At 54.8% G+C, this 27,523-nt stretch overlaps 1 protein-coding gene across 5 annotated transcripts in view; it reads left to right on the plus strand.

The window, feature by feature from the left end:
* The window catches only part of PTPRU (protein tyrosine phosphatase receptor type U), a 129,334-nt gene extending 104,708 nt beyond the window's left edge, over positions 1 to 24,626 (plus strand). For all 5 annotated transcript variants that reach the window (XM_063355642.1, XM_063355644.1, XM_063355645.1 and 2 more), the window contains 4 exons: positions 15,243 to 15,368; positions 17,653 to 17,810; positions 18,911 to 19,046; positions 21,320 to 24,626. In XM_063355642.1, coding sequence (XP_063211712.1) covers positions 15,243 to 15,368; positions 17,653 to 17,810; positions 18,911 to 19,046; positions 21,320 to 21,382 — 483 coding nt within the window. In that variant the 3' untranslated portion in view covers positions 21,383 to 24,626. The remainder of the gene's footprint in view (positions 1 to 15,242; positions 15,369 to 17,652; positions 17,811 to 18,910; positions 19,047 to 21,319) is intronic.
* The last annotated feature ends 2,897 nt before the right edge of the window (positions 24,627 to 27,523 follow it).

The raw sequence follows: 27,523 nt of genomic DNA on the forward strand, positions 1-27,523 counted from the left end.
CCGTCCGTGCATTGCAAAGCTGGGATTGTGGGGAAAATGGACCCTGTCCCGCGCAGGCGGAAGCAGGAGAAGCAGCCACAGCCTGGGAGAGCAGAGAGCAATTCCAAGGTGCAGCCCTGGCAAAGCAGAAGCAAGGCAGGCGTAAGCGTGTGCTCTTTGGCCACGACCTGTGGTATTTTGAGGTCACCCACGGAGGAGAGCCCACTGGGCTTTCTGCAGGGCAAGAGCAGAGGTCTGTGGTGAACCTCTGCCTGCTTCCTTGCCAAGGGAGCTGCAGGACAATTTCATGGTTGCCAAGAGGTGGAGAGACACCGCGGGCCGTCAGGAGGGGCAAGGCAGGGTTTGTGCCTCAGGCGTAGCATTAGGACAGGCTGAGACAGTCGTCAGCGAGCAGGCAGCTGAACGGCACGTTTGCCTGTGCTTTTTCTCGTGCAAGGACTTTGCAGAGCCTTTAGCCTCTCCTTATGGATAGGAGAGGAGAGAGGCCACCAACACGCCCCCCCTCCTGCAGAGGCAGGATTTGTCTTGCACAGAAAGAGCGGATTCAGGCGTTTGCAAAGGAGGAGCTGGAGGAGGCCAAGGGATGTTCTGGGGTTTGTACTTACTTTTGACTGGTGGTTTCCTGGGGTCACGGGAGGAGAAGGTGGTTGCTGGAGGTGGGACAGAGTGGGCAGTGCTGGTGCTGGGCCCATCGTAGGACTTCTCCTCACTCCCGTGAGCGTGTCTTTTGCTGGCGGTGCCCAAGACGGGTTTTATTCTGAAAGAGAGATGGAACAGACATTTCAGGCTACGGCATGCGTAAGAGCAAGGCGCTACGGACAAATACTGACTTGGTCTTCTGTGGCGGAAGAGGTTCCCCAGTTTCCCACTTCTTTTGTCTCCTTCGCACGTCCCGAGGGGCCTTTGGTGGAGAGGCCAGAAACAGAGTTTTGGCTGCTTGCCCTGTAGGAGACCCAAGGGAAAGATTGGTCAGATGCAGCTTATGAGAAAGGAGGCTCCTCAGTGCTTGTCTTAGTAGAGAACAGAGGGTTAAGCAACTCCTAAATTGGGCTAGATTTGAACCAGGCACTCCAGAAGACCTTCCCCAGACAAAGACGTCCCCGAGGCAGCATTCCCAGAGCCCTCTGTCATCGTTCAGCCCTCCCTTACCTTTGTTGCTGTGAGCTGAGCCGATCTTCTGGGCTAACATGAGCAGCCGCTGCTCTTGTGCCTGGTGCAGGCGAAGGTACAAGTGGCGCCAGGACTCAAACGCTTCTGGCTTCTGGTTCTTGAAGTCTCGGAGACAGTGGATGTGCCAGAGTCGATCCGTAGACTCAATGAGGGCCTGAAAGAAACGCAGACGTAATGTGGGCTCCCCCCTGAGACCATCGCTCCCCTCTGCCTCGAGAACAGCTAGTGCCAGTGGGGCTGGAATACCAGCGAGGGCAAGGCGGCTTCGTGACCAGGTTGCAGCAAGAGAGGGGCAGATGGCAACCGCAGGAAGTGAGGACTAGCGAAGGCCAGCTCTTGTTCCAAAGAGCGCTGTTCTTGACTCTTCAGCTATTGCAGGTGAGGAGAGAACGTCCCTCCCGCGTGCCACCAGCCCTTCCCCAGGCCCAGGCACTCACGTGGTTACGTTCCTCAATGCGATGGAGCTGCTCTGGGGTGCATCTCTCCAATACTGGCTCCAGCTCTGAGAAAGGGGCACCGTCAGCTTCACAGATGGCTAGAGAGAAGCAAAACGCAGAGTATTTATCCCGCTCCTTCTCCGCCAAGGAAAGGGCTTGAGTCCTTGAAGGCAGTGGAGAGCAGTGCAGCGCTGCACGCCACTACGGCAGAGGAGGGGAAGGAGAAAGGAGCCGCAGGTGCCATAGCTGTAGTGGGCCATCAGGCCCCAGTCTCTCCCAGTGAAGGGGTGCCTGCGCAAGGCTCCGTTTACCCCTGTTTGCCGTGCTTGAGCACCCCCTGAAAGCACGCTGGCTGCCGATGGTGCAGCACCTGAGCTTCCAGGGAGATGTGCCCCATGTGAGTTCGCTCGCCTTGCGAGAAGGGGCAACTAAGCGTTGGCGTGCTCCCAGCCCGATGCTGCTGGGATAGATACAGACAAGTCAGGAAGAGAGCAGTAGATGTGCCTGGCACCGCGAGTTGAAGAGAGCCGAGGAAGGGTACTTACAGTCAATGCTGTTAGTGAGGAGTCGGGCACTTTGGGGAGGAGGAGGCACCGTGCGTGGGACCGGGGCGGTTTTAGGGCCTGGACGCACTAGCGTCTTTGAATTGTGCCGGTAGCATGGGAGCCCCTCTTCGCTCTCTTCAGGTGTCAAGGCCGGTGCTGTAAAGTGAAAGAGTTGGGGTAAGAAGGGAAGGGAGGAAAGAAGAGCCCATCCTGAGGAATGGCACAGGAGACACAAATGAGAGTCCCCCAGAAGCAAGCTAAAGGGCTTCTCTAAGAGACCCGCGGCCTAGTTTGGGAAGGGCAAGGCCAAAGGCCAAGGCTCCATCAGGGTCATCAGAGGATCTTCCTCATTTCTGCTCGAGCATGCGGGAGAGAAGGCACCGCTTGTGTGAATGCCGGGCTGTGGGCGCCACAGGCGGGACGCCAGCCCCCAAGAGAAGGACTTGAACCCAGCCAGCATCCCCTCCCTCCCACACGCAGCGGCTGCAGCCCGTTTCAGACCCCTTTGCCTGCCCAACGTACCTTTCCTTTTCCTCTGGGAGTGGGGAACGGACTCAGCTGGAGGAGGAGGGCTGCAGCTGGCCTGGATGGGCGGCAGCGGGATGTCGGGCAACCGTATGTCCACATCTAGAAGTATCTGGAAGGAGACGACGTGCATGCAAGTGAGCCAAGGATAGGGGAGAATGTTACATCCTGCCAGCGTACAAACTGCGCTGAACTGCATTTGGTTTGCTCTTTTGAAGAAGCCGCTCAACGCTGATCAGCTCACACCGGGAGTAGCCTCGGCGGGAGGCTGCCCTTCTGCCCCGTTCCTGTGGCTCCCTCTAGGCTGTCAATACAAAGAAGCCAAACTCCGGGATGCCAATCACTCGGCTCTCGGCTCCCTCCAGTAAGAGCCATGCGCATCTTTAACGTCCAAGGTTGAGCGCCGAAGGCCTCCGTCAAGAACCCGAGGCAGATTAACGGTGCAAAGAACTCATTTAGTCAAACACTCGTTGACTCCTCCTGCCTCTTCTCCTCCTCCCTGCCTCTTCGAAAAAGCTCTGCAGTGGTGGAGGAGAGGGGAACCTCCCAAAGTGGGGGAAATCCAAAGCTTGGATATGAGGCACCGTTACAGCATCATAAAAGGCTGCTAAGATTATAAACACACTTTTTGAAGTGCAAAGTGTTTCAAAGTTGAGGAAAAAGCTTCATCTGTCAAGGTTTTACAGAGCCAGCACCTCCAAGGGGAAAACTAAGAAGCCGCAGATGGGGGAGGGCCGAGAGCAGCTGATCCCACCTTCTCGGTTCACTTGCAGATCCTTCAGAACCTTACCCTCTTTGGTTCAGGAGCCTCTGGTGGTTCCTCCTCTGCCCTTTTCTCATTTGTGCGCTTGAGGCTTGGGCTTTTCGCACTCAAGCAGGCGCTGTCGAGGCCGTCTTGGCACGGCAAACAGGTGCTGTGCCAGTGGTCTTTCTGCCCAGGTGACGCAGAGGGTTTGACCGCTTTCTTCTGTTCCTGGGTCTGGTCATAAGCGAGGTACTCCTCAAAGGACATAGTAGGTGGTTGACATTCCTCCTCCTCGTCATCGTCCTCAGAACTGCTGGAAAAGGCCACTGATTTTCTGCCAAAGCTAGGAGAAACCCCGGGCAGAGTTAGCACACTTGTCTTAAAAGTGTCCCCAGAGCCTTCACCTTTATTACCTTCATCAGAGAAGTTTATCATCCCCACTTCAAATGGAGAACGTAGTTTATCCAGCAAGATCACCCAAGAGGTTCACTTACGTGTCTCTCTCTGGGGACACCAGGCCCAGCTTCTTCCGCCCGGCTAAGAACTTCCTGGCAAAGTCTGCGACAAGCTCGAGTTTCCGTGAGCCGGTCAGAGTCTTCCCAACAGCGATCTCCTTCTGGAGAGAGCCCAGACATCAATTCATCTTAGCAAAACACGCAGCATTCTCACCTCTGCTAAACTTCCGCCAGAGTGAATAAAGTTACCCCGCTGCCTGTCCCTGCCAGGTAGAAATAACCCCCCTTGATCCAAGGGCAAAGATACCCCAATTAAGACATTGTGATTTCAGCGCCATTACAGCATTTCTGTAAATCCAAGGCGACTTCACTCTGCCTTAGGCAAACACGAATTATTAGTAGCAATAACCCAAGTTAGTATTTACCATGGCTGCGGGTAGGTCTGAAGACAGAAGACGTCTCGAATAGTTGTCAGGATTAGCACTTCTTACTCTTACGCCGATCCTGTTGGCATCAGAAGCCGCTCTGACTTTCAGATCGCAATCAAGTGTGAAGCTTCTGGAAGCAGCGAGGGCGACCCACTGTCCTCCAAGGCTTCCCACTCGCTCTGCCCCGCTCCGTCCGCGTGCCTTTTATCTCTAGGACCGCATCACAATCGCGCCTGTGAGAGCGGGCTGCAGCAGGTGGCCGAGGCAACAGGCCCCATTCCCGGGAAAGCAGCATTGCCGTGGCCAGGATTATCCCACAGGAGGGAGGTGGGAGAGATTTCCCAGGTCTTTACCAGCAGAGCGTCCACTGTGATGGGCAGCTCAGACAGGCTCCTGAGGTGCTTCTGTTCACCAGAAACCACTGATCCGTCTCCATTGCATTTAGGAATTCATTGCCGTGACTGAAAGTTTGTGTTTTCTTGGTTGTTTTGGAAGAGGGAAACCGATACCACCAGTAACGGTGTGTTTCAGTGCTCTTGCGCCGGGATGCTGCGGGGGATGCAATAGTGCCGTAACCGCGGCTGAGCGGGTCTGGAAGCCCTCCGTCCCTGCGACTGCGGGCTGACGTTAATGCAGAGTCTGCCCCGGGATTCACGGGGTCCTGGGCAGGTAACGCGCTGCACCACCTACCTCAGTGGATGGGGAAAGAAAACGGGTGAAAAAAAGAAGGCAATTGAGCTAAAAATGCCGTCATCCTGTCAGAGTGCAGAACCGCTGTTCCTTTGCCCGCGCTGTGGCTCAACAAGGTCCCTGGCAAACGCAGGCATTGACCCTGTTTCTTCCTTCAGTCCCGCAGCAGAGTTTGTATCTTCTCTGCTGGAGGAACAAAGACCGTTTGCAAACGGTTACAGGGGTGTCCGTAGTTTCACTCATACACGTGTGTGCCAGCAGCCCTGTTTTCAAGCCCGGAAAATATTCATACTTGACACCTTTCAGCATTGTAATGTAGAGTTGTCCACGACACTGGGCAAATATGATTCTTTCACATTAGTGATAAATGTTTGAAAAGGAGAAGGGAAGAAACCCAAAGTCTGGAAATGGTGAGGGGACTGGAACATCTCTCTGCTGAGGAAAGGCTGAGGGATTTGGGTCTCTTCAGTCTGGAATAAAGACGTCTGAGGGGGGATCTTATCAACGCTTCTAAATACTGAAAGGGTGGGTGTCAGGAGGATGGGGCCAGGCTCTTCTCAGTGGTGCCCAGCGACAGGACGAGGGGCAACAGGCACAAACTGGAACATGGGAAGTTCCATCCCAACATGAGGAGGACCTTCTTTGCTGTGAGGGTGTCAGAGGCCTGGCACAGGCTGCCCAGAGAGGTGGTGGAGTCTCCGTCTCTGGAGACATTCCCAAGCCGCCTGGAGGCGTTCCTGTGCCACCTGCTGTGGGTGAGCGTGCTGTGTCAGGGGGTTGGAGGGGATGATGTCCAGAGGGCCCTTCCCATCCCCACCATTGTGTGATTGTGTGGTGAGCGTTTGGTCCTGTGGGTCACGTCTGCCTTGAAAGGGAGCTCAGGCAGAGGTGGTGCCAGCAGAGGACGGGTGTGGGCAGAGCCAGGCCATGTGCGGAGGGAGCCGTGCTCTCTGTTAGCGCTGCGGGGTGCGTGCGGGTGGTAAAGGGGAGAGATTGTCCTGCCGCAAGGCATGTTGTCTGCCCCAGGCCTTGGCTGTCTGGGAGAAGGTGGCGGTAGTGGAGGCTGTTGTTGGTGGCAGCTCTGGAGCAGCTCTGCTGCTGGTTGCGTGGCTGCCAAAGGCCGAGCCGGCGGAGCTGTCTGTGCGCGCTGACCGGGGCAAAGCTGAGTCCCCAAGCCAATCTTGGGCGCTGCTCAACTGGCCCTTAATGAGCCCGAGAGCGGCATACTCGGGTGTGGGTATTGCCCCCAGCATTGCTGTTAGGGGGGACCGTACCTTGATGAGGGCAAAAATGACAAGGGGCAAAATAGTAATGAAAACCGTTTAATAACGTATTAAGAGGTTAAGCAGTAACTGGTCTCTGGATCTGCCACTCTCCACCGGTGCCAAGACTTGCCAGGCTTTTGTGCCGGGAGATTCCGTACAGCTTTCTTTTGGCAGATGACAAAGCTGCAGCCTCCCCAGAGTCCGAAGAAAAGGGCTGTTTGGGGACCTTCTCCTCCTTGGGTGCCACTTGTCCGCGAGAGGGAAAGTGCCAGGCCTGGCCGGCAAAGTTGTTACCGAGAGAACCTGTTTTTGAAATCTTTGACAGCCTTGGCCATGATGGGTGCAATTTCTGCAAGAGAGAACGCAACAAACCCACAAGTGAAGCCCAACCCCCTGCCATGAAAGCAGCAGGCACAGAGTAGGGGAGCAGAGAGCAATTCCAAGGGGCAACTTTGCAGAGCCTTTAGCCTCTCCTTAGGGAGAGGAGAGGAGAGGAGAGGAGAGAGGCCGCCAACACGACCCCCCTCCTGCAGAGCCGGGATTTCCCTTGCCGCAGAAAGAGCAGATTTGTGCCTTTGTAAAGGAGGAGCTCTAGGAGGCCAGGGGATGTTCTGCGGTTTGTACTTACTCTTGGCTGGTGGTTTGTTGGGCTCAGGAAACCAGGAGGAGAACACGGTCCTGCCCAAAGATGGGACAGAGTGGGCAGTGGTGGTGCTGGGCCCATCGTGGGCCTTGCCCTCACTCCCAGGAGCGTGGCTTTTGCTAGAAGTGCACAGGACAGGTTTTATTATGGAACAGAGAGTTGAGGCGAAGGCACCCGGAAGAGCAAGCGGTAGTGAGAGCTACTCACTTGGTCTTCTGTGGCAGAAGAGCTCCCCCAGTGCCAGACTTCTCTTGTGTCCTTCCTTCGTCCCGAGGGGCCTTTGGTGGAGAGGCCAGAAACAGAGTTTTGGCTGCTTGACCTGTAGGAGACCAAAGGGAAACGTTGCTCAGATGCAGCTTATGAGAAAGGAGGCTCCTCAGTGCTTGTCCAACGTCAGGAAGCTCCAAGCACCTCTCCCCCATCCGTGCATTGCAAAGCTGGGATTGTGGGGAAAATGGACCCTGTCCCGCGCAGGCGGAAGCAGGAGAAGCAGCCACAGCCTGGGAGAGCAGAGAGCAATTCCAAGGTGCAGCCCTGGCAAAGCAGAAGCAAGGCAGGCGTAAGCGTGTGCTCTTTGGCCACGACCTGTGGTATTTTGAGGTCACCCACGGAGGAGAGCCCACTGGGCTTTCTGCAGGGCAAGAGCAGAGGTCTGTGGTGAACCTCTCCCTGCTTCCTTGCCAAGGGAGCTGCAGGACAATTTCATGGTTGCCAAGAGGTGGAGAGACACCGCGGGCCGTCAGGAGGGGCAAGGCAGGGTTTGTGCCTCAGGCGTAGCATTAGGACAGGCTGAGACAGTCGTCAGCGAGCAGGCAGCTGAACGGCACGTTTGCCTGTGCTTTTTCTCGTGCAAGGACTTTGCAGAGCCTTTAGCCTCTCCTTATGGAGAGGAGAGGAGAGAGGCCACCAACACGCCCCCCCTCCTGCAGAGGCAGGATTTGTCTTGCACAGAAAGAGCGGATTCAGGCGTTTGCAAAGGAGGAGCTGGAGGAGGCCAAGGGATGTTCTGGGGTTTGTACTTACTTTTGACTGGTGGTTTCCTGGGGTCACGGGAGGAGAAGGTGGTTGCTGGAGGTGGGACAGAGTGGGCAGTGCTGGTGCTGGGCCCATCGTAGGACTTCTCCTCACTCCCGTGAGCGTGGCTTTTGCTGGCGGTGCCCAAGACTGGTTTTATTCTGAAAGAGAGATGGAACAGACATTTCAGGCTACGGCATGCGTAAGAGCAAGGCGCTACGGACAAATACTGACTTGGTCTTCTGTGGCGGAAGAGGTCCCCCAGTTTCCCACTTCTTTTGTCTCCTTCGCACGTCCCGAGGGGCCTTTGGTGGAGAGGCCAGAAACAGAGTTTTGGCTGCTTGCCCTGTAGGAGACCCAAGGGAAAGATTGGTCAGATGCAGCTTATGAGAAAGGAGGCTCCTCAGTGCTTGTCTCAGTAGAGAACAGAGGGTTAAGCAACTCCTAAATTGGGCTAGATTTGAACCAGGCACTCCAGAAGACCTTCCCCACACAAAGACGTCCCCGAGGCAGCATTCCCAGAGCCCTCTGTCATCGTTCAGCCCTCCCTTACCTTTGTTGCTGTGAGCTGAGCCGATCTTCTGGGCTAACATGAGCAGCCGCTGCTCTCGTGCCTGGTGCAGGCGAAGGTACAAGTGGCGCCAGGACTCAAACGCTTCTGGCTTCTGGTTCTTGAAGTCTCGGAGACAGTGGATGTGCCAGAGTCGATCCGTAGACTCAATGAGGGCCTGAAAGAAACGCAGACGTAATGTGGGCTCCCCCCTGAGACCATCGCTCCCCTCTGCCTCGAGAACAGCTAGTGCCAGTGGGGCTGGAATACCAGCGAGGGCAAGGCGGCTTCGTGACCAGGTTGCAGCAAGAGAGGGGCAGATGGCAACCGCAGGAAGTGAGGACTAGCGAAGGCCAGCTCTTGTTCTAAAGAGCGCTGTTCTTGACTCTTCAGCCACGGCAGGTGAGGAGAGAACGTCCCTCCCGCGTGCCACCAGCCCTTCCCCAGGCCCAGGCACTCACGTGGTTACGTTCCTCAATGCGATGGAGCTGCTCTGGGGTGCATCTCTCCAATACTGGCTCCAGCTCTGAGAAAGGGGCACCGTCAGCTTCACAGATGGCTAGAGAGACGCAAAACGCAGAGTATTTATCCCGCTCCTTCTCCGCCAAGGAAAGGGCTTGACTCCTTGAAGGCAGTGGAGAGCAGTGCAGCGCTGCACGCCACTACGGCAGAGGAGGGGAAGGAGAAAGGAGCCGCAGGTGCCGTAGCTGTAGTGGGCCATCAGGCCCCAGTCTCTCCCAGTGAAGGGGTGCCTGCGCAAGGCTCCGTTTACCCCTGTTTGCCGTGCTTGAGCACCCCCTGAAAGCACGCTGGCTGCCGATGGTGCAGCACCTGAGCTTCCAGGGAGATGTGCCCCATGTGAGTTCGCTCGCCTTGCGAGAAGGGGCAACTAAGCGTTGGCGTGCTCCCAGCCCGATGCTGCTGGGATAGATACAGACAAGTCAGGAAGAGAGCAGTAGATGTGCCTGGCACCGCGAGTTGAAGAGAGCCGAGGAAGGGTACTTACAGTCAATGCTGTTAGTGAGGAGTCGGGCACTTTGGGGAGGAGGAGGCACCGTGCGTGGGACCGGGGCGGTTTTAGGGCCTGGACGCACTAGCGTCTTTGAATTGTGCCGGTAGCATGGGAGCCCCTCTTCGCCCTCTTGAGGTGTCAAGGCCGGTGCTGTAAAGTGAAAGAGTTGGGGTAAGAAGGGAAGGGAGGAAAGAAGAGCCCATCCTGAGGAATGGCACAGGAGACACAAATGAGAGTCCCCCAGAAGCAAGCTAAAGGGCTTCTCTAAGAGACCCGCGGCCTAGTTTGGGAAGGGCAAGGCCAAAGGCCAAGGCTCCATCAGGGTCATCAGAGGATCTTCCTCATTTCTGCTCGAGCATGCGGGAGAGAAGGCACCGCTTGTGTGAATGCCGGGCTGTGGGCGCCACAGGCGGGACGCCAGCCCCCGAGAGAAGGACTTGAACCCAGCCAGCATCCCCTCCCTCCCACACGCAGCGGCTGCAGCCCGTTTCATAGAATCATAGAATCATAGAATTGTTGAGGTTGGAAGGGACCTTTAAGATCATCGAGTCCAACCTTTAGCCTACCCTGACAAGAGCCACTTCTAAACCATGTCCCTCAGTGCCCCATCTACCCTTTTTTTAAACACCTCCAGAGATGGTGAATCCACCACCTCCCTGGGCAGCCTATTCCAATGTTTAATAATCCTTTCAGTGAAAAAATGTCTCCTAATATCTAATATAAACCTCCCCTGACGTAACTTGAACCCATTTCCCCTCGTCCTATCACTTGTCACCAGGGAGAAGAGGTCAGCCACCAGCTCTCTACAACCTCCTTTCAGGTAGTTGTAGAGGGTGATAAGGTCTCCCCTCAGCCTCCTCTTCTCCAGGCTAAACAACCCCAGCTCCCTCAGTCGTTCTTCATAAGGTTTGTCCTCCAGGCCCCTCACCAGCTTTGTAGCCCTTCTCTGGACACGCTCCAACACCTCAATGTCCCTCTTGTAGCGAGGGGCCCAAAACTGAACGCAGTACTCGAGGTGGGGCCTCACCAGTGCCGAGTACAGGGGGATGATCACTTCCCTAGTCCGGCTCACCACACTATTCCTGATACAGGCTAGGATGCTGTTGGCAAACAACAGCTGTTTCAGACCCCTTTGCCTGCCCAACGTACCTTTCCTTTTTCTCTGGGAGTGGGGAACGGACTCAGCTGGAGGAGGAGGGCTGCAGCTGGCCTGGATGGGCGGCAGCGGGATGTCGGACAACCGTATGTCCACATCTAGAAGTATCTGGAAGGAGACGACGTGCATGCAAGTGAGCCAAGGATAGGGAAGAATGTTACATCCTGCCAGCGTACAAACTGCGCTGAACTGCATTTGGTTTGCTCTTTTGAAGAAGCCGCTCAACGCTGATCAGCTCACACGAGGGAGTAGCCTCGGCGGGAGGCTGCCCTTCTGCCCCGTTCCTGTGGCTCCCTCTAGGCTGTCAATACAAAGAAGCCAAACTCCGGGATGCCAATCACTCGGCTCTCGGCTCCCTCCAGTAAGAGCCATGCGCATCTTTAACGTCCAAGGTTGATCGCCGAAGGCCTCCGTCAAGAACCCGAGGCAGATTAACGGTGCAAAGAACTCATTTAGTCAAACACTCGTTTACCCCTCCTGCCTCTTCTCCTCCTCCCTGCCTCTTCGAAAAAGCTCTGCAGTGGTGGAGGAGAGGGGAACCTCCCAAAGTGGGGGAAATCCAAAGCTTGGATATGAGGCAGCGTTACAGCATCATAAAAGGCTGCTAAGATTATAAACACACTTTTTGAAGTGCAAAGTGTTTCAAAGTTGAGGAAAAAGCTTCATCTGTCAAGGTTTTACAGAGCCAGCACCTCCAAGGGGAAAACTAAGAAGCCGCAGATGGGGGAGGGCCGAGAGCAGCTGATCCCACCTTCTCGGTTCACTTGCAGATCCTTCAGAACCTTACCCTCTTTGGTTCAGGAGCCTCTGGTGGTTCCTCCTCTGCCCTTTTCTCATTTGTGCGCTTGAGGCTTGGGCTTTTCGCACTCAAGCAGGCGCTGTCGAGGCCGTCTTGGCACGGCAAACAGGTGCTGTGCCAGTGGTCTTTCTGCCCAGGTGACGCAGAGGGTTTGACCGCTTTCTTCTGTTCCTGGGTCTGGTCATAAGCGAGGTACTCCTCAAAGGACATAGTAGGTGGTTGACATTCCTCCTCCTCGTCATCGTCCTCAGAACTGCTGGAAAAGGCCACTGATTTTCTGCCAAAGCTAGGAGAAACCCCGGGCAGAGTTAGCACACTTGTCTTAAAAGTGTTCGCGGAGCCTTCACCTTTATTACCTTCATCAGAGAAGTTTATCATCCCCACTTCAGAAGGAGAACGTAGTTTATCCACCAAGATCACCCAAGAGGTTCACTTACGTGTCTCTCTCTGGGGACACCAGGCCCAGCTTCTTCCGCCCGGCTAAGAACTTCCTGGCAAAGTCTGCGACAAGCTCGAGTTTCCGTGAGCCGGTCAGAGTCTTCCCAACAGCGATCTCCTTCTGGAGAGAGCCCAGACATCAATTCATCTTAGCAAAACACGCAGCATTCTCACCTCTGCTAAACTTCCGCCAGAGTGAATAAAGTCACCCCGCTGCCTGTCCCTGCCAGGTAGAAATAACCCCCCTTGATCCAAGGGCAAAGATACCCCAATTAAGACATTGTGATTTCAGCGCCATTACAGCATTTCTGTAAATCCAAGGCAACTTCACTCTGCCTTAGGCAAACACGAATTATTAGTAGCAATAACCCAAGTTAGTATTTACCATGGCTGCGGGTAGGTCTGAAGACAGAAGACGTCTCGAATAGTTGTCAGGTTTAGCACTTCTTAATCTTATGCCGATCCTGTTGGCATCAGAAGCCGCTCTGACTTTCAGATCGCAATCAAGTGTGAAGCTTCTGGAAGCAGCGAGGGCGACCCACTGTCCTCCAAGGCTTCCCACTCGCTCTGCCCCGCTCCGTCCGCGTGCCTTTTATCTCTAGGACCGCATCACAATCGCGCCTGTGAGAGCGGGCTGCAGCAGGTGGCCGAGGCAACAGGCCCCATTCCCGGGAAAGCAGCATTGCCGTGGCCAGGATTATCCCACAGGAGGGAGGTGGGAGAGATTTCCCAGGTCTTTACCAGCAGAGCGTCCACTGTGATGGGCAGCTCAGACAGGCTCCTGAGGTGCTTCTGTTGACCAGAAACCACTGATCCGTCTCCATTGCATTTAGGAATTCATTGCCGTGACTGAAAGTTTGTGTTTTCTTGGTTATTTTGGAAGAGGGAAACCGATACCACCAGTAACGGTGTGTTTCAGTGCTCTTGCGCCGGGATGCTGCGGGGGATGCAATAGTGCCGTAACCACGGCTGAGCGGGTCTGGAAGCCCTCCGTCCCTGCGACTGCGGGCTGACGTTAATGCAGAGTCTGCCCCGGGATTCACGGGGTCCGGGGCAGGTAACGCGCTGCACCACCTACCTCAGTGGATGGGGAAAGAAAACGGGGGAAAAAAAGAAGGCAATTGAGCTAAAAATGCCGTCATCCTCTCAGAGTGCAGAACCGCTGTTCCTTTGCCCGCGCTGTGGCTCAACAAGGTCCCTGGCAAACGCAGGCATTGACCCTGTTTCTTCCCTCAGTCCCGCAGCAGAGTTTGTATCTTCTCTGCTGGAGGAACAAAGACCGTTTGCAAACGGTTACAGGGGTGTCCGTAGTTTCACTCATACACGTGTGTGCCAGCAGCCCTGTTTTCAACCCCGGACAATATTCATACTTGACACCTTTCAGCATTGTAATGTAGAGTTGTCGACGACACTGGGCAAATATGATTCTTTCACATTAGTGTTAAATGTTTGAAAAGGAGAAGGGAAGAAAACCAAAGTCTGGAAATGGTGAGGGGACTGGAACATCTCTCTGCTGAGGAAAGGCTGAGGGATTTGGGTCTCTTCAGTCTGGAAAAAAGACGGCTGAGGGGGGATCTTATCAACGCTTCTAAATACTGAAAGGGTGGGTGTCAGGAGGATGGGGCCAGGCTCTTCTCAGTGGGGCCCAGCGACAGGACAAGGGGCAACGGGCACAAACTTGAGCATGGGAAGTTCCACCTGAACATGCGGAGGAACTTCTTTGCTGTGAGGGTGGCAGAGCCCTGGCACAGGCTGCCCAGAGAGGTGGGGGAGTCTCCATCTCTGGAGACATTCCAAAGCCGCCTGGAGGCGTTCCTGTGCCACCTGCTGTGGGTGAGCGTGCTGTGTCAGGGGGTTGGAGGGGATGATCTCCAGAGGGCCCTTCCCACCCCTGCCAGTCTGGGATTCTGTGAGAGCAACCATGTTGCCCAAGCAATCATCAAGTCCAGCTATGGGAGGGTGACTGCTGCTCCCACGTGCGTTTTTCACCTTGATTCACATTTACCTCACATTTACATGCGCTGACATATCTGCTGGGACCAAGCGCCCCTTCGAAAACCCAGCCCTGCGGCAGTGTCACCACCTTAGTGTCCCTCCACTGCGACCATCTAGCACTTCCCTTCTGCAGCACACACACGAGCTATCGGCTGAACCCGGCTGCTGTGGGCCGCGGCAGGGAAGGAGGCAGCAAGACCCATTTTATTTCTCTCTCTCTCAACCTCTTCTTTCCTTCCGTGGACCAGCAACGCCCTGCAGCCCGGCAGGTGCTGCCTTCTCCTGTGCCATCCTCTCCCAGGTCCCTGTCCCCTGCAGTGGCCGCTGTCCCTCGTCGCCGTCTGACGGGGACTGTGCCATTTTTCTTCATTATTCAGCCCTGCCTCTCTCTCTGGATGTCTATTCTTCAGGGATGTCGGTGTTACAATATTTAGCTGGATCTTAAATGTTTACCAGTTTTGGAGCAACAGGTAATAAATCAACCTTTACAGCAGGCAGCTCTGAAAGGTGACTTAGAGGGTATATCCCTCACTTCAACTACGTCTTGCCAAAGGAAGTTTTAATATCCAAATTATAGCTCGGAGTCTAGAAGGCTTAGAGATCTTGGAGATTTATAGCCCCTATTAATAACCAATTATTTCTCAAACACATTTGCCGTGCAGTTAGGCCCAAGCCGTTGGATGGCCTGAAATGCTAAATGCCCTGTTAAAGTGCGGTGACAAACATCATATATTTTGTGTCGATGCTGGTTTCCCAGCTGTCACTGTGTGAAAACATTCGCATCCGTGGCCTTTGGACCGAGCCGTCCGTCACTGCCACGCTGGATGCATGGCGGGGAGCAGGAATGGTTCCCCGGCTCTTCCCTGGGCTGCAAGATGGGGTCGCTTTGACTTGGCGGGATGTCCCAGCCGTGGGGCGAGGGGGACTGTCACCCCACATCGCTGGTGGTACTGGTGGCAGAGCAGCTTTTGAAGCCAGTGGCGTTTGAGAGCAGACTTGGAGCGGCTCCGTGGTTGCGCAGGATCCGGGCAGGGCTGAGGCAAGGCCCATCCTGGATCCTCCTGCACCCGCAAAGCCCGTCTCCGGCAGCATCAGCTGTTGCGTTCCTGTGGCAGGGAGAGGGCAACATGGGTGCTGGGGGGTGGACCTGACCTTTCAGCTTTGATCCCTCCACAAGCTGAGGGATCCTCCCTCCAGCAATGTGCCGTGGGCCCGGTGTCCCTTCTGGAGGCCACCCCCTGTGCCAGCCGCCTCTCTCGATGTCCAGCGCCAGCCACTCCATCCCGCTTGCCGTTGCCTCTGATGCGTGATGTCCCAGTCCCATGTCCCAGTGCACGTCCCCGGTCACAGTGAGCTGTTCCTCTTCTCTCCACAGCCCTGTTTGCAGTACTGGCCCGAACCAGGGCTCCAGCAGTACGGCCCGATGGAGGTGGAGTACATTTCCGGAGCGGCGGATGAGGACATCGTGTCCCGTCTCTTCCGAGTCCAGAACATCACACGGGTGAGGATCTCTCCTCTGCCTCCATGGCAGCGCGGCTTGGTCAGGGGGGGCTTCACGCGTGTCTGTGTGTGTGCCCAGGTGCCCCCCAGGCATCTCCCAGCGCAGAGGTCCGGGTTGGGTGAGCTCATGTGGAGGAGGTGGATTGGTTTTGTTCGCCGCTGCTTTGTGGAAGGGCTGGGGCATCACCAAGAGCTTCTTTCTATGAGTGAAGACCTTTGGAGAGCAGAAGGATGATACATCTAGTGAGGCCACGCAGTTCTAGAGCTTGGCATTGCCCGTCCAGTTAATTCTCCGTATAAACTGACTGAATGGTGCTGTAGCTGCTGGTGTCGTCTTCAACCTAATCCAGCTCCTCCAGAGGAGGAGAGCTGGAGAGCTCTCCAGGAGAGCAGCCTGTAAAATTGCCATTGGCTCCATCCAGCCTTTCTGGAGTTGATGGCTCCTTGAAAGATTTTAGATAACTCTGTAAGAAGACCTTTCTCATCCTGGCTGGAAGTCCATCTCTGCCCTGCCACGCATGTATCCCAGGGTGGAGACTCCCCTCATGGGCATGGCAGCTCCCTGGGACCAGCAGAGCCCTTTTTGCCTGCAGGGTGAGAAGATCCACGCAGGTTCTCACCTCTTGTCCTTGTTGCATTGATGCTTGGCTGGTTGTGGTTGCCTTTAAATGAAGAGAAACAGTGAAATTGGGAAGGGACAGGGACTGCGACGAACAGCCCGTGTGGGTGCAGAACTGAACACAGGGGAAAAAAAAAGCTGATTTGGCTGCACAAACCAGCCATGAAGAGGTGGCATCTCTGAGGTCTTTAAATCTCCTGAGGGTTGCCAAGAGGCTGAGGCCAGTGTCCCAGTGATTATCAGGCAGGTGGGAATTAGGGAGCTTGGAAGGGAGCGTGCGGCTTGGCTGACAGCCTGGCTGGGAAGGGTACTTCGGCGTGGGAGCTGGGTTGGAGGAGATAAATCCTGATTATCTGGACTCTTAACACAGAGAGGGGTTTTGGTTCATGCTCCCCATGGGAGCATCTGGCGTTTCCTGGGTGTCAGCTCGAAATCCTTCCCCAAATGTGCTTCGCTCTCAGGTGGTAGAATATACCCCATGCTAAATTAAAATGCAGCGTGATTGAAATCTCTGGATCTACGAAGCTATTTCTCCAGGGAGCAGATCACTGGAGGAGCGCTGGGAAATGCAAGGAGCGGCTTCTTGCCAAGCCTTGCCGTCTGGAGGGGAGCCGGCCGTTGGGGGGTGTCACAAGTCCTCCAGAGCCAGACAGAGCTTTCACCTGAGCTTCCGAACGGATCCCAAAGCTTTCCTTCCTGCGCTGTCAGAGGAGTTTCCTCCTGTTTTATCTCCACTTATTTGTGTCATCTTCCCCCTCTGCCTTCCCGGCTTCCAGCTGGAAGCAAAAGCTTGAGCCCGAGGAAATCAGCCCATCCCAGCCACGTTACTGACCCACATCAGAGCTCCCCAAAAGGTTGAGAAAAGCCCCCGTGTATTTGGGTTGGGCTGGCTGTGGTGGACAGAGCCGCAGAAATAGCCGGTCCCACTGGTTGGAGATGGTCCGGTCCTTGCCCTGCTCATCAGGCATCTGAAGTCGGGTGGACGGAGCCCTCCAGAGCTGGGCGTCCCCCATCTGCATCTGATCCCCCCTTTCTCCTCCGACGTGTGCTCCCCACACGTGTGCCACCGAGCCCCGAGACGTAGCTGGAGTGTGTGACCCGTGGTTTCATCCCATCGGGTACTGCCGATGCTCGGAGTACTTCTGAGCAAGAGCCCCACATCTGCCTGGCCTTTTTTAGCTTTGTGGAGGTAATCTTCCCCCGGGAGCCTGCTAACCAGATTAGGTTTCAAAACTAACCAGATTACCAGGGTATTAAGGCACACTTCCACTGCTCCCCGCCTCCGTGCTCATCAGCCTCCTGGTTTACAGCGAACGCAGCAAAAACACATCCCCTGGGATCTTCTGTGAGCAAGACGAGGACACGATGGAGAAGCCTCGGGGAGGCTCAGGGGTCTGGTAACAGGTTTTGTGAGATTCATAACAGTCTGAGGCGCTGTGAGTCAGGATAAACCATGGCTGCCTGGGGTGGGATGGGGTGGTGGGAGCAGTGGGTCAGTGGGAGCTGTGGAGGAGAGAGCCGAACCATCTTAAAGCACCAGGAAAAGGTTTTCCTCTCTTTTTCTACTATTAATGCCTGGCAACCTCTTCTTGTCCTCCATCAAACCTCCAGTGGAGGCAAATGAAGGTGGCCCATGGGTTCAAGCTGATGAGGTTTGCTTTTCTAGTTGCAGGAGGGGCACCTGATGGTCCGGCATTTCCAGTACCTGCGGTGGTCACCCTATCGAGACACCCCGGACTCCAAGAAATCCTTCCTGCACCTCTTGGCCCAAGTGGAGAGGTGGCAGAAGGAGAGTGGCGATGGCAGGACCGTGGTGCACTGCCTGTGAGTGTCAGCCGGAGAGGAGCGGGTTCTGGCGTGAGGGGAGATGCCACCAGCTCACGTGTCCACAGTTCTGCCTGGAAGCCAGAAAGCCCTCACTGGGGTGACTTTGTCCCCGGGTGGTGCTACCTCTCCTACAGCATGACTTTTGGTTGAGGCACCTTGTGGTCACCGTGTCAAACCTCCTCCATGAGATGGATGCTTAATGGGAATGACAGCCGCTAGCGGCATCCCCGCCGTTCACCCCGGTCCCCTGCCTTGCAGCGGGGCTCAGCAGAGGTCCCAGCCCTGTCACCACGTCCCGTGCGCGTAACAGGCTCTAAAGGGATGTGGCAGGAGCTGGGCATCTCCCATGCTTGCTTTTCATGGAGGCAGACGTGCTCTCCATCCCCCTCCTCCCAGCTGGGTTTGGCTCACACAAACACCCGTGCGTGCTCTCCTCGGATGGGACCTAGCACGTTCGCAGATTGGTAGAGACAGCAGGCGAGCCTTTAATCAAAAATTAATTACAGCCTCGTCCGTCTTCATTAGCCGAAGGATAATTTGAGAACATGCTTTATAAAACACTGGCATCGTGTTCTCTCTTCCTCTCCCCGATCCCCTTCGCTGCCGGGGATGAGACGGGGTGGTGTGGGATGGTTTCAGCGCAGGATGGGGGGAGGCACCCAGCGAGCCGTGTGCTGGGTGAAACTGGGATGGTTCCTCCAGCCAGCACTACCCAACAGGTCATCAGCCCAGGGCCACCCTGCAGGTGGGAAGAGGGTGGTAGAGGGACACAGTGGCTTGCTCAAGGTCACATGAGGAATCGGTCCATGGCAGGGCTGGAAACTGAGGCCAGATGTCCAAGATCCAGCCCTCATGGTCCAAAAAGGTGTTTTCATGCTCTTCTGTGGCCCTTATGAGGACTAGAGGGCAGGATCACAGCTCTGGCCACCACATGGGTCCTGTTAAGGTCCCCCAGTTTGGAAGGATTGTGGGGTATGAGCTCGTTCTCTGGGACATTTTCTGGGATGCAGGGATGGATAGAGAAAGGGGGAATTAGAGGGAGCAGGAAGATACTCTAATGCCATCTTCTCACCACCGACACGTGTTTCTCCCACCAGGAATGGAGGTGGCCGGAGCGGCACCTTCTGTGCCTCCACCATGATCCTGGAGATGATCAAGTGTCACAACATGGCAGATGTTTTCTATGCTGCAAAGACCCTCCGCAACTACAAGCCAAATATGGTAGAGACCTTGGTAAGCATCAGCCAGCGCCGGCATCCATCCTGGCTGCTGGTCCCGGTGAGAGAGGAGAGGTGCTGGGGGATGCTCACCCCCGCCCAAAAAAAAAACTTCTTTCCCATCCCAAATCCTGAATAATATTATGGGAATCCTCATGCAGAGCATGTCTCGGCGAGCGTGCCAGCACCGTGCCGTGGGTTGGGGCAGGCAGGGAGGCGAGGCAGCTCTTGGAAGGAGCTTCGGGCTTGCCTTCATCTCGCCGTGCCAACATCTCCTTGGCGGCGGCGTGGGGCTTGTTGGAAATCCCTCCCAGGAGTAATAAGACAAGGTTCACGTTAATTCACAGGATGTAATTGCAGTTCTTCGGAGCAGCTCCGAGGTGGAGTCAGACAAATTCCTGTTGGAAATACAAAAAGGGGAACTGCGTTTTGAGTGAAATTAATACGTGGGCAAGCTGCTGGGGGCAGCGGTGGAGCCACGTTTCATGATGGGGAGGCTGGAGGTGGCAGTGGGTCAGGGCGAAGGGCCCGTGCCCTATTTCAGGCCCCCAATAACGGGACAGGGGATGGAACAGGAGCGCATCTGTCCCTGTGGTGGAGGAATCCAGGTGCCTAGTGATGTTTTAAAAGCAAGTCAGCCGGAAATGTTTGCCCTGTTTGGATTGTAAAATCCCTAAGTTGCAAAATGAAATGGTTTTGAGGAGGGGATGTGATTTGCATTAGGAACTGAAGTGGAGGAGAAGGTGAGGGAGGGGAGGAGGAGCAGAGGGAGGGATGCAGATAATGGCAAGATGATGTGACAAGCGTGAAGCCGCCAGACCCATTGGGCTAAATTGCAAAGATATTTAAAAAAGGCAACATTTCACATCAGGACACGAATGTCCTCCAGCCTCAAATGAACCCAAACCGACTATTCTGGGAATCCCAATCTACTGGAGTCACTGGGAGGCCAGATCCTCGCCCAGTGTGAAGAGCCACGGCCCAGTGGAGAGCAGCCAGCACGTAGCACTTTCCCGCTGCCCGTGCATCTTCCCCCTCTGTTTCCCTGTGGGGTTTATTTTTATATGTTGATAAATGGAAACAATCCCTTTTCTTAATCCAAAAAGCATTACGTGCTTTTAATCCAAGCTGTCGCAGCCTCCTTGCTTTGAAGCCCTTCTCCCCCGCTGCCCGCTCCCACCTGGGGTCCCTGAACGGCCGCTCACCCACGCGGGGGATAACGGGATTTTCATGCCGGTGCTCAAGCTGCCGGTGAGGATTTCGGGAGATGAGCTCTCCCCTTTCCCTCTCTGCTGTTGCACCCAGGGTGCTCCCACCATGTCCCAGTGCTCACAGCAACATCAGAAACCTGATTTTTGGTTTGTTTTTTTTTCTTCCCCATTCTGGCTGGTTTTGTTTGTTGGATGCTCGAAGGAGCAATGACTCATGGGGATGGGTGCTTCCAAGGTCCGAGCTCCCCTGTAGTTTTCTGTGCTGTGAGTTGTAAAAGTACAGGAGAGCACAAGAACAGGTCACGTAAAGGAGAACTAGGATGGACGAGACTGCTTTTGCAAACCCAATTTCAGTGATTTTTGCTATAAAGCCAGGAGCCAGCCATGCTGGGCTTCCCCTTTGCGCAGCTGGAGGGGAGCAAAGGGTGGGAAGATGCTGATACCGTCCATAGATGTCTCAGGAAAGAGAAAGGGTGGGAGAGAGAGCCCAGTTCTGCCACGGACTCAGAGAAGACCTTTCCCACCGCACCCCTTGGCTCTGGCCCGGCCGTCACAGGCGGATCAGGCTTTGACCTGAGCACCAAAACGCTCATTTGTTGGGCGTTTCCCTTGGAAAATTTGGATTTTCGGAATTGAAAGCTGCTAGGACTTCCCTTCCTGTCTCTCCCCCCATGCAAAGCAAATGCCCAGACCAAATCCCTGCCAGGGATGGAAAATGGCATTTTTTTAACTGCAGCAGGAGAATTCGTGATGAGAAATGTCCTGGCGGCCGGGGCAGGGCGTCTCCAGTAATCCCACACCCGGATTCAAACTGGAAGAGGGGAGATTTAGATGAGATCTGAGGCAGAAATTCTTGGCTGTGAGGGTGGTGAGCCCCTGGCCCAGGTTGCCCAGAGAAGCTGTGGCTGCCCCATCCCTGGAGGGGTTCAAGGCCAGGTTGGCCGGGGCTTGGAGCAACCTGGGCTGGTGGGAGGTGTCCCTGCCCCGGGCAGGGGGTGGCACTGGGTGATCTTTAAGGTCCCTTCCAACTCTAACCATTCCGTGATTCTGTAACACCCTGTTTTCTCTCTCTGAACAGGAGCAGTATCATTTTTGCTATGACATAGCACTGGAATATCTGGAGTCGCTGGAGACCAGATAGCACCTCGCCAGGAGAGCGGCAGCAAGGGCTTGCGCAGGGGTCGCGCCAACCGTGCGTTTCGCACTCAGACGTTGCGTTAGTGCTGAAGTTGAGGAGGGGAAACAGCCAAGGACTTGACGAGAAAACCCATCCGATCAAGAAAAACGAAGGGACGCGGGGACGTGTCGGCCGCTCCCCGTCTTCACCCTTCGCTCTCCATCTTTCCTTCCCGCCCCGAGCGTGTCCGAGCGGCCATGGGTCGGATGCTACGACTTGTCCCGTCCTGTCCCTGCATCGCTTTGAGTCATGGTCATGGGGTGGGTGTGCGAAGGATGCGGCCCCGCGGCGCTGCCTGGGCATCTCTGAAGCAGCTGGAGAGGAGGCCAGGGAGAGGAGGAGGAGGAGGGCAGAAGGAGCCGAGGCCGTTTCCCAGCAGGGAAGGATGGATATTTGGAGAAGAGATGTTGCTTTTTAAATTGTGTGTGGAATCGAAGCTGCTCTTCTGAGGAACCCAGACGGCTGCCGGCAGGTTTCGTCCTTGGTGGGGACACGCTCTGAGCTGGAGCAAAGGCCCCAAGAGGAGCTCTTGAGTTTCTGCCTCTTCGCACCATGAGTTTGATCTTCGTTTTTTTTTTAGTTCTGTGAGTTGCAACCTTTTGTGTATCCAGCCCTGGACAGAGTGGGGACATGGGACAGTGGTGGGACATGGAAGGCACTGGGCACGCGATGTCCATCTGCAGAGACCGACCTGGATCCCTCGTGGCGTCTTTGCAAAGCTTTTCAAGCAATGGTTCGCCTGCATCTCCACACTGTCTTCTCCATCTGCAGCAATTAATTCCTTCTGGGCTGACCCAGAGGCACCAGCCCATTTTTAACCCTTCCCTTGTGAATCGCTGCACATGAGACACCAGAAACAAAATCCTCCAAAATTCGGGTCCATCCCATCTGCCTCCTGCTTGCCGCCCCCAGGTAGTTGCCCATGGATGCTGCTTGGCTTTTGCTGGCCTTGGCGAAGCAGGATGGTCGGTTGGCGTGGGGTGAGCTGTGCTGAAGCCCTCAGCCATGGCAGCACTTCGGGGCTGGGCACAGGGAGGTCCCCATGGCCCCGGCGCCACCTGGGGACAAACGTATGGGGACAGTGATTGAAGGTGCCTGATAGTTTTTGGCTTCATCCTGCTCTGGTTGGGTGTAAGATGTCATTTTTTTCGGTCCAATATTGCGATAATTACAGGGGTTTCTGCTTACGGGGCAGAGCCTGGTTGTAATCAAGCTGTGGTCAGGGTTTTTTCTCCCTGCAAATGGCCTCGAGGAGGTGCAACCAGAGGGATGCAGGTCCAGGGTCTGCCTTGGAGACTTGAGGAACTGAGGAGAGTTTGCTCCTGTCTTGAGGGCCAGGCAGAACCCTTCACAGTCATTTTTTGGGGGGATGGAGCAGAACAGATGAAAAACTGTCCTCCATATGCTCTAGGTTGCATGTGGGCAACCCCATCCTTCATCCTCCGTCATCCTTCAGCCCCTCCATCCTTCATCCTCCCCCATCCTTCAGCCCCTCCATCCTTCAGCCCCTCCATCCTTCACCCTCCCCCATCCTTCAGCCCCTCCATCCTTCATCCTCCGTCATCCTTCAGCCCCTCCATCCTTCATCCTCCCCCATCCTTCATCCTACCCCATCCTTCAGCCCCTCCACCCTTCAGCCCCATCTCCCCAGGGCAAGGGAGGCTTCCCAGCCCTGCCTGCCCAGAGGCTGGGGATCACTCTCCCTGGGGAGTTGCATTCCATACCACAACCGAAAGCTTTGGAAGATGCCGTTTGGCCGGACCGATCTGCAGCACAAAAGCCGCAGAGCCGAAACAGCTGTGCCCTGGATGAGCAAACCCAGGAGATATTTCCATCCGCCTTCCAAGGGTGGAGGGGAGCAACAAGATAAATCTCTTTCCACCTTGGAGGATGTCCCACCCGCAGCCGTGCAAATGCCTTCAAGTAGTGATAGGGATTTCAGCAGCGATGGGGGGTTTTGCCCAGACATTTGGCTTTCCCTTGTGCTCGCTGAATAATTCACACGGCCTGACAATAACTTATTCCAAGGGCTATACGACATTTCCATCCCTGCTGTCTATCCCTGCGTGTGCCCATGCTGTCTTGTGACCAAATAGTCTTTTTGCCCCACCAGAGCCTGCAGAATGGTCCAGTTCCATCAGTATTTTCAGTAACTCGCGTTCGCAAGCCTTGACTTGGAATAAATTAGTGTCCTTTTCCCTATCCCCATCTCTCTGTAGACGTGTCCGCGCTGTCCTAGGGTGCTGCAGGGAAGGTGCTGCATGATGGGTGCAGGGGGGTCCCAGGGTGCGGAAATTGTTTGGTTTGGGATGAAAACGGCTGAGCCGAGCCTCTGAAATTCCCAGGGTTGGGATGGTGGTGGCACCATTCAGCCCCCCAGAGCCTGGGGACTGAAGGGATGGTCCCACTTCATCCCAGACCTTCCGGGAGCCCCTGGTCCGGAGGGAGGGAGCATTGCAGGTAAAGTGTTGCCAGAAATTTAAGAAAAAAAACATAAAAAAAAAAGGAAAAATTGAAACCCCATTTAGTCCTATTGAGACAACAGAGACTGGAGGAGTTGTATATACGTTTTAAAAGCGAGATTTTTTTTTTTTTTTTTTGATATTTCCTTCCCTCTCTGGGCTTTTAGGGCATCTCTTCTGAAGGGCAGACTTTGAAATCAAAGTGCTATAAAAACCAACCCATCTCCCGACTCCTACTGAGATGCTCATATGACACGAGGCAAGGACATCCTGTACATAAAAAAATATATATAGAAATATATATATAAAAATTTAAATACTGTTCTTAAGATGGATAACGTTTATTGGTATTACAGATTGGAGTGGTGCTTTTTTTTTTTCTTTTTTCTTTTTAATAAAAACAAAACAACCACACACCAAAAAAAAAAAATAAAGACCCGAGAAAAACACCAAATTGGAATGATTTGATCTATATACAGAAAAAGTGACCCCGAAAGCTGGCAGCATCCAAGAGCCGCTGCCGAAGGGACTGGTACCACGGAGCGGCTCCACCGCGGAGGGGGGACGGTGTGGTGGGATGGAGGGAGGGATGGCGAAGGAGGGACACGTCCCACGTGGGTTGTACCACGCACATCCAGCTGTTGGTAACTGGTTTTTTTTTTATTATTATTATTAATTATTATTATTATTTTTGGCTTTTTTTCCTTTGAAGAAAATCGGTTGCATAAATAAATGTTCCAAATTTGTGATGGCCTCTGGATTTCTTTCCCTGGCTCCGGTCCGGGAGCTGTGATTTAGTGAACCCTGATGGGGCGGCTCGTAGAAAAAGACCTCAATATTGGCTTTATCTTGCTGTTCGAGGGTGTTTTGGGGGAGCAGGGACAAATTCCAGGATTGCAAAATCTTCTTGGCACCACGGAGCCACGTTCGCCCGTCGCCACGCAGAGGGGTTGTGTTGTGCTTCCAGAACTTTGCTCTGGGTTTCCTTCTTGGACCGGGCACGACCTGCCTGGGTGTCCACAACTTCGTGCGACATTTCTAGAAGCGGTGACGGGAGTTTTCCATTGCTGGCAAAGATGTTACGGAGGAAGAAGAAACTCTTTCAGTGCATTTCCCAGCTGGAAAATGAAATCCTATTGTAAGAAAAGCCTTCAGGAGAAGAAGGCTCCTGCATTGTCTTCGGTGATTTATTTATTACAAAGCAGCCTTCAGTTTAATGTGTTGTGATATTAAACACTTCCAGTAACACTTGAGTCTTAATTTAATGGAGACCAAGGAAAAAAAAAAATCTAATTGACTTGTCAGGACTGTTTTTCATCTTTAATTAAGGTTCGTGAAGGATGCGGTAATTACATTTTACCAATAAATAATAAAAAGGGGGATAATGCAAATTAAAACCAAGAAGGGAAAGAAGGGCAGGGCTCTGGGTGTGCAGGTCGCCTTTGGGCTGCGGGGTCGCCCTTGGCTGGGGTGTCCCTGGGGGTGAGCGCGTTGTCCCCAAGCCCCGTGGGGCTGTCCTGGAGGGCAGGGTGGCCTCGAGCAGCGGCAGCGCCCTGGGTGCCAGGGGACGTGAGCTGGGCTGGCCCCTGCAGCCCTGCCAACCGTCGGTGCCATGTTCCCTGGTCGGGGGAGGGGTGGGTCTTGGGGCTGTTTGGGGCCGTCGGTGCCTGCTTGGGGAGGGTCTCCACACCGGAGCAGCTTCCCAGCAAAGCTGCAGCCCCCAAGCCATCAGCAATGTCCCGCTCCTGCCTATTGCTTTCCGTTCCCCCGTGCTGGTGGTGACTGTGTGCGCGCTAAAACCAACCCTGAAACCAAACCGACGTGGAAAACATCTACGTTTGCATCTCTTAAAAATAAGGGAAAGATAGCCGCCTGCTGTGCGGCTCTGAGTGTCTGGCTTCCCCAGCTCCCCTGCGGCAAACAGCCTGGCCCCAGGCCACACAGCTGGGCTGGCCACTGGTTTGGTGGCTCGTCCATCCAGAGCTGCTTTTGATTTCTTCAGTGCCTGGTCACCCTCCATCCCATGGTCCTCTCCCTGCTGGAGCTGGAGCTTCACTCTTTCCAAGCTCTATTTCAGCCACAGCTCATCGGGCACTTGCTGTCACTGGCTGCTAATGATGAAGAAAACCTTCCTCCCTGGTTTTATGAAAGCCATCATTCCATCAGCCCGTCTGTAACGAAGAGAGAAACAGCAGCTGCTCCCTGGGGTCCTGCTCCCACCTGGAGTGATGGATCGTCCCTTCTCTGCTGCGTCCCATTAAGGTAAAAAAAGGAGGTGTTTCTGCCAGGACAAGGGTGGTGGCGGTTGGGTTTGGTGGCTCTCTGAGACCCTGGGATCTTGGGGAAGTGGGTGGAATCCTTTTCCTTCCTTGCTTCATCCCCGCAACATCTTGAGAAGTCACGGAGAGCCCAGGAGATCCAGCAGGTAACCAGCACCATCCCACGGAGCTGGGGCAGGACCAGGAGTCTGGGTCCCCATCCCATGGAGATGTCCCATGGAGATGTCCTTCTGGTCCCAGCCCTTGCTCATCAGTGTGTCCCAGTGAGTGACACGTTGGGGGGTAGCCTGGGGACGGGATGGAGTGGAACTCCTCTTTCCCGGCTCTGCAGAGCCAAGAGTGCCTTGGTACAGTCGCAGGTGCCCAGGTCTCACGGCCGCTCTCTTCCAGGATGGATTAGAGCTGCTTAAAAGAAGCACTTTGCATTTCAATAACTAATCCAAATGTGCTGTCCAATGCCCAACTTTTGGCCCTTGGGAATTATTCGCCAACTCAACGCCTCCTTTGTGCTGTTATCTGCAGCACACATGCCCCGGTAGAGCTGGTAATAATTTCCCAAAGCCAATGTCACGGTATTGTTGGAAGTGACCTGGATATTCTTGTTCTGTTCATGGGTTTGTTCCCTAATCCAGGCTGACAGACAGCGCTGGATGTGCGGGGGAGCCCAGCTCTGGCCCCCGGCTGGTGTCCAGCAGGAGCTGCAGAGGTGGGAGGTGGGACATCTGTCCCCATCATCCCCCCGTCCTCCTGCCTGGAGGGGCTGATGTTCCCAGTGCGTGGTCAGCTCTGTCCTCGCCAACCCCACCATGCCCCCCCGGGTGTTCCCCATGCCGTATCTCTGGATATGGCCCCATTTCCCACAGCAGCTACTTCTGTGCAAAGACCCAGCTGGAGACCATGATATCTGACCAAGCTGTGGGATGGAGAAAGGTGCTGGTCTTCCTGGGGCAGGAGCAACCCATGTCCACCTCCTTCCTCCTCTCTGGGCCAGCAAGTGACAGGGTGTGCAGGAAGGTTGTTCCTTGCACCAGCGCTCCTGTCCTCGAGGTTCAAGGTGGTGGTGGCACCACTGGTGACACATGTACCTGTGTGTCAAAGACTGCGGGAAAAATGAGCTTAAGCTCCCACCTGTGAGTCTTTGGCTCATGAGGGTCTGTCTGCAGGCAGAGCCCCTGGACACCCAGCAAGTCAAGCATGTTTTTAGGACACGGCGAGTGTTGTCAGGATGGTACCCAGATCTCATCCACCCATCTCAGTGGCTGGAGCCACCCAGTTATCAAGGGACACGATCAAGGTCACCAAAGGAGTCGTGGGCAGAGCAAGGGCTTCCTCTTCCCCCTTCTCCTTTGGTGCTTCAGGCAAAG

This window comes from Chroicocephalus ridibundus, chromosome 19, assembly GCF_963924245.1.
Source record: "Chroicocephalus ridibundus chromosome 19, bChrRid1.1, whole genome shotgun sequence".
Taxonomy (NCBI): Eukaryota; Metazoa; Chordata; class Aves; order Charadriiformes; family Laridae; genus Chroicocephalus; species Chroicocephalus ridibundus.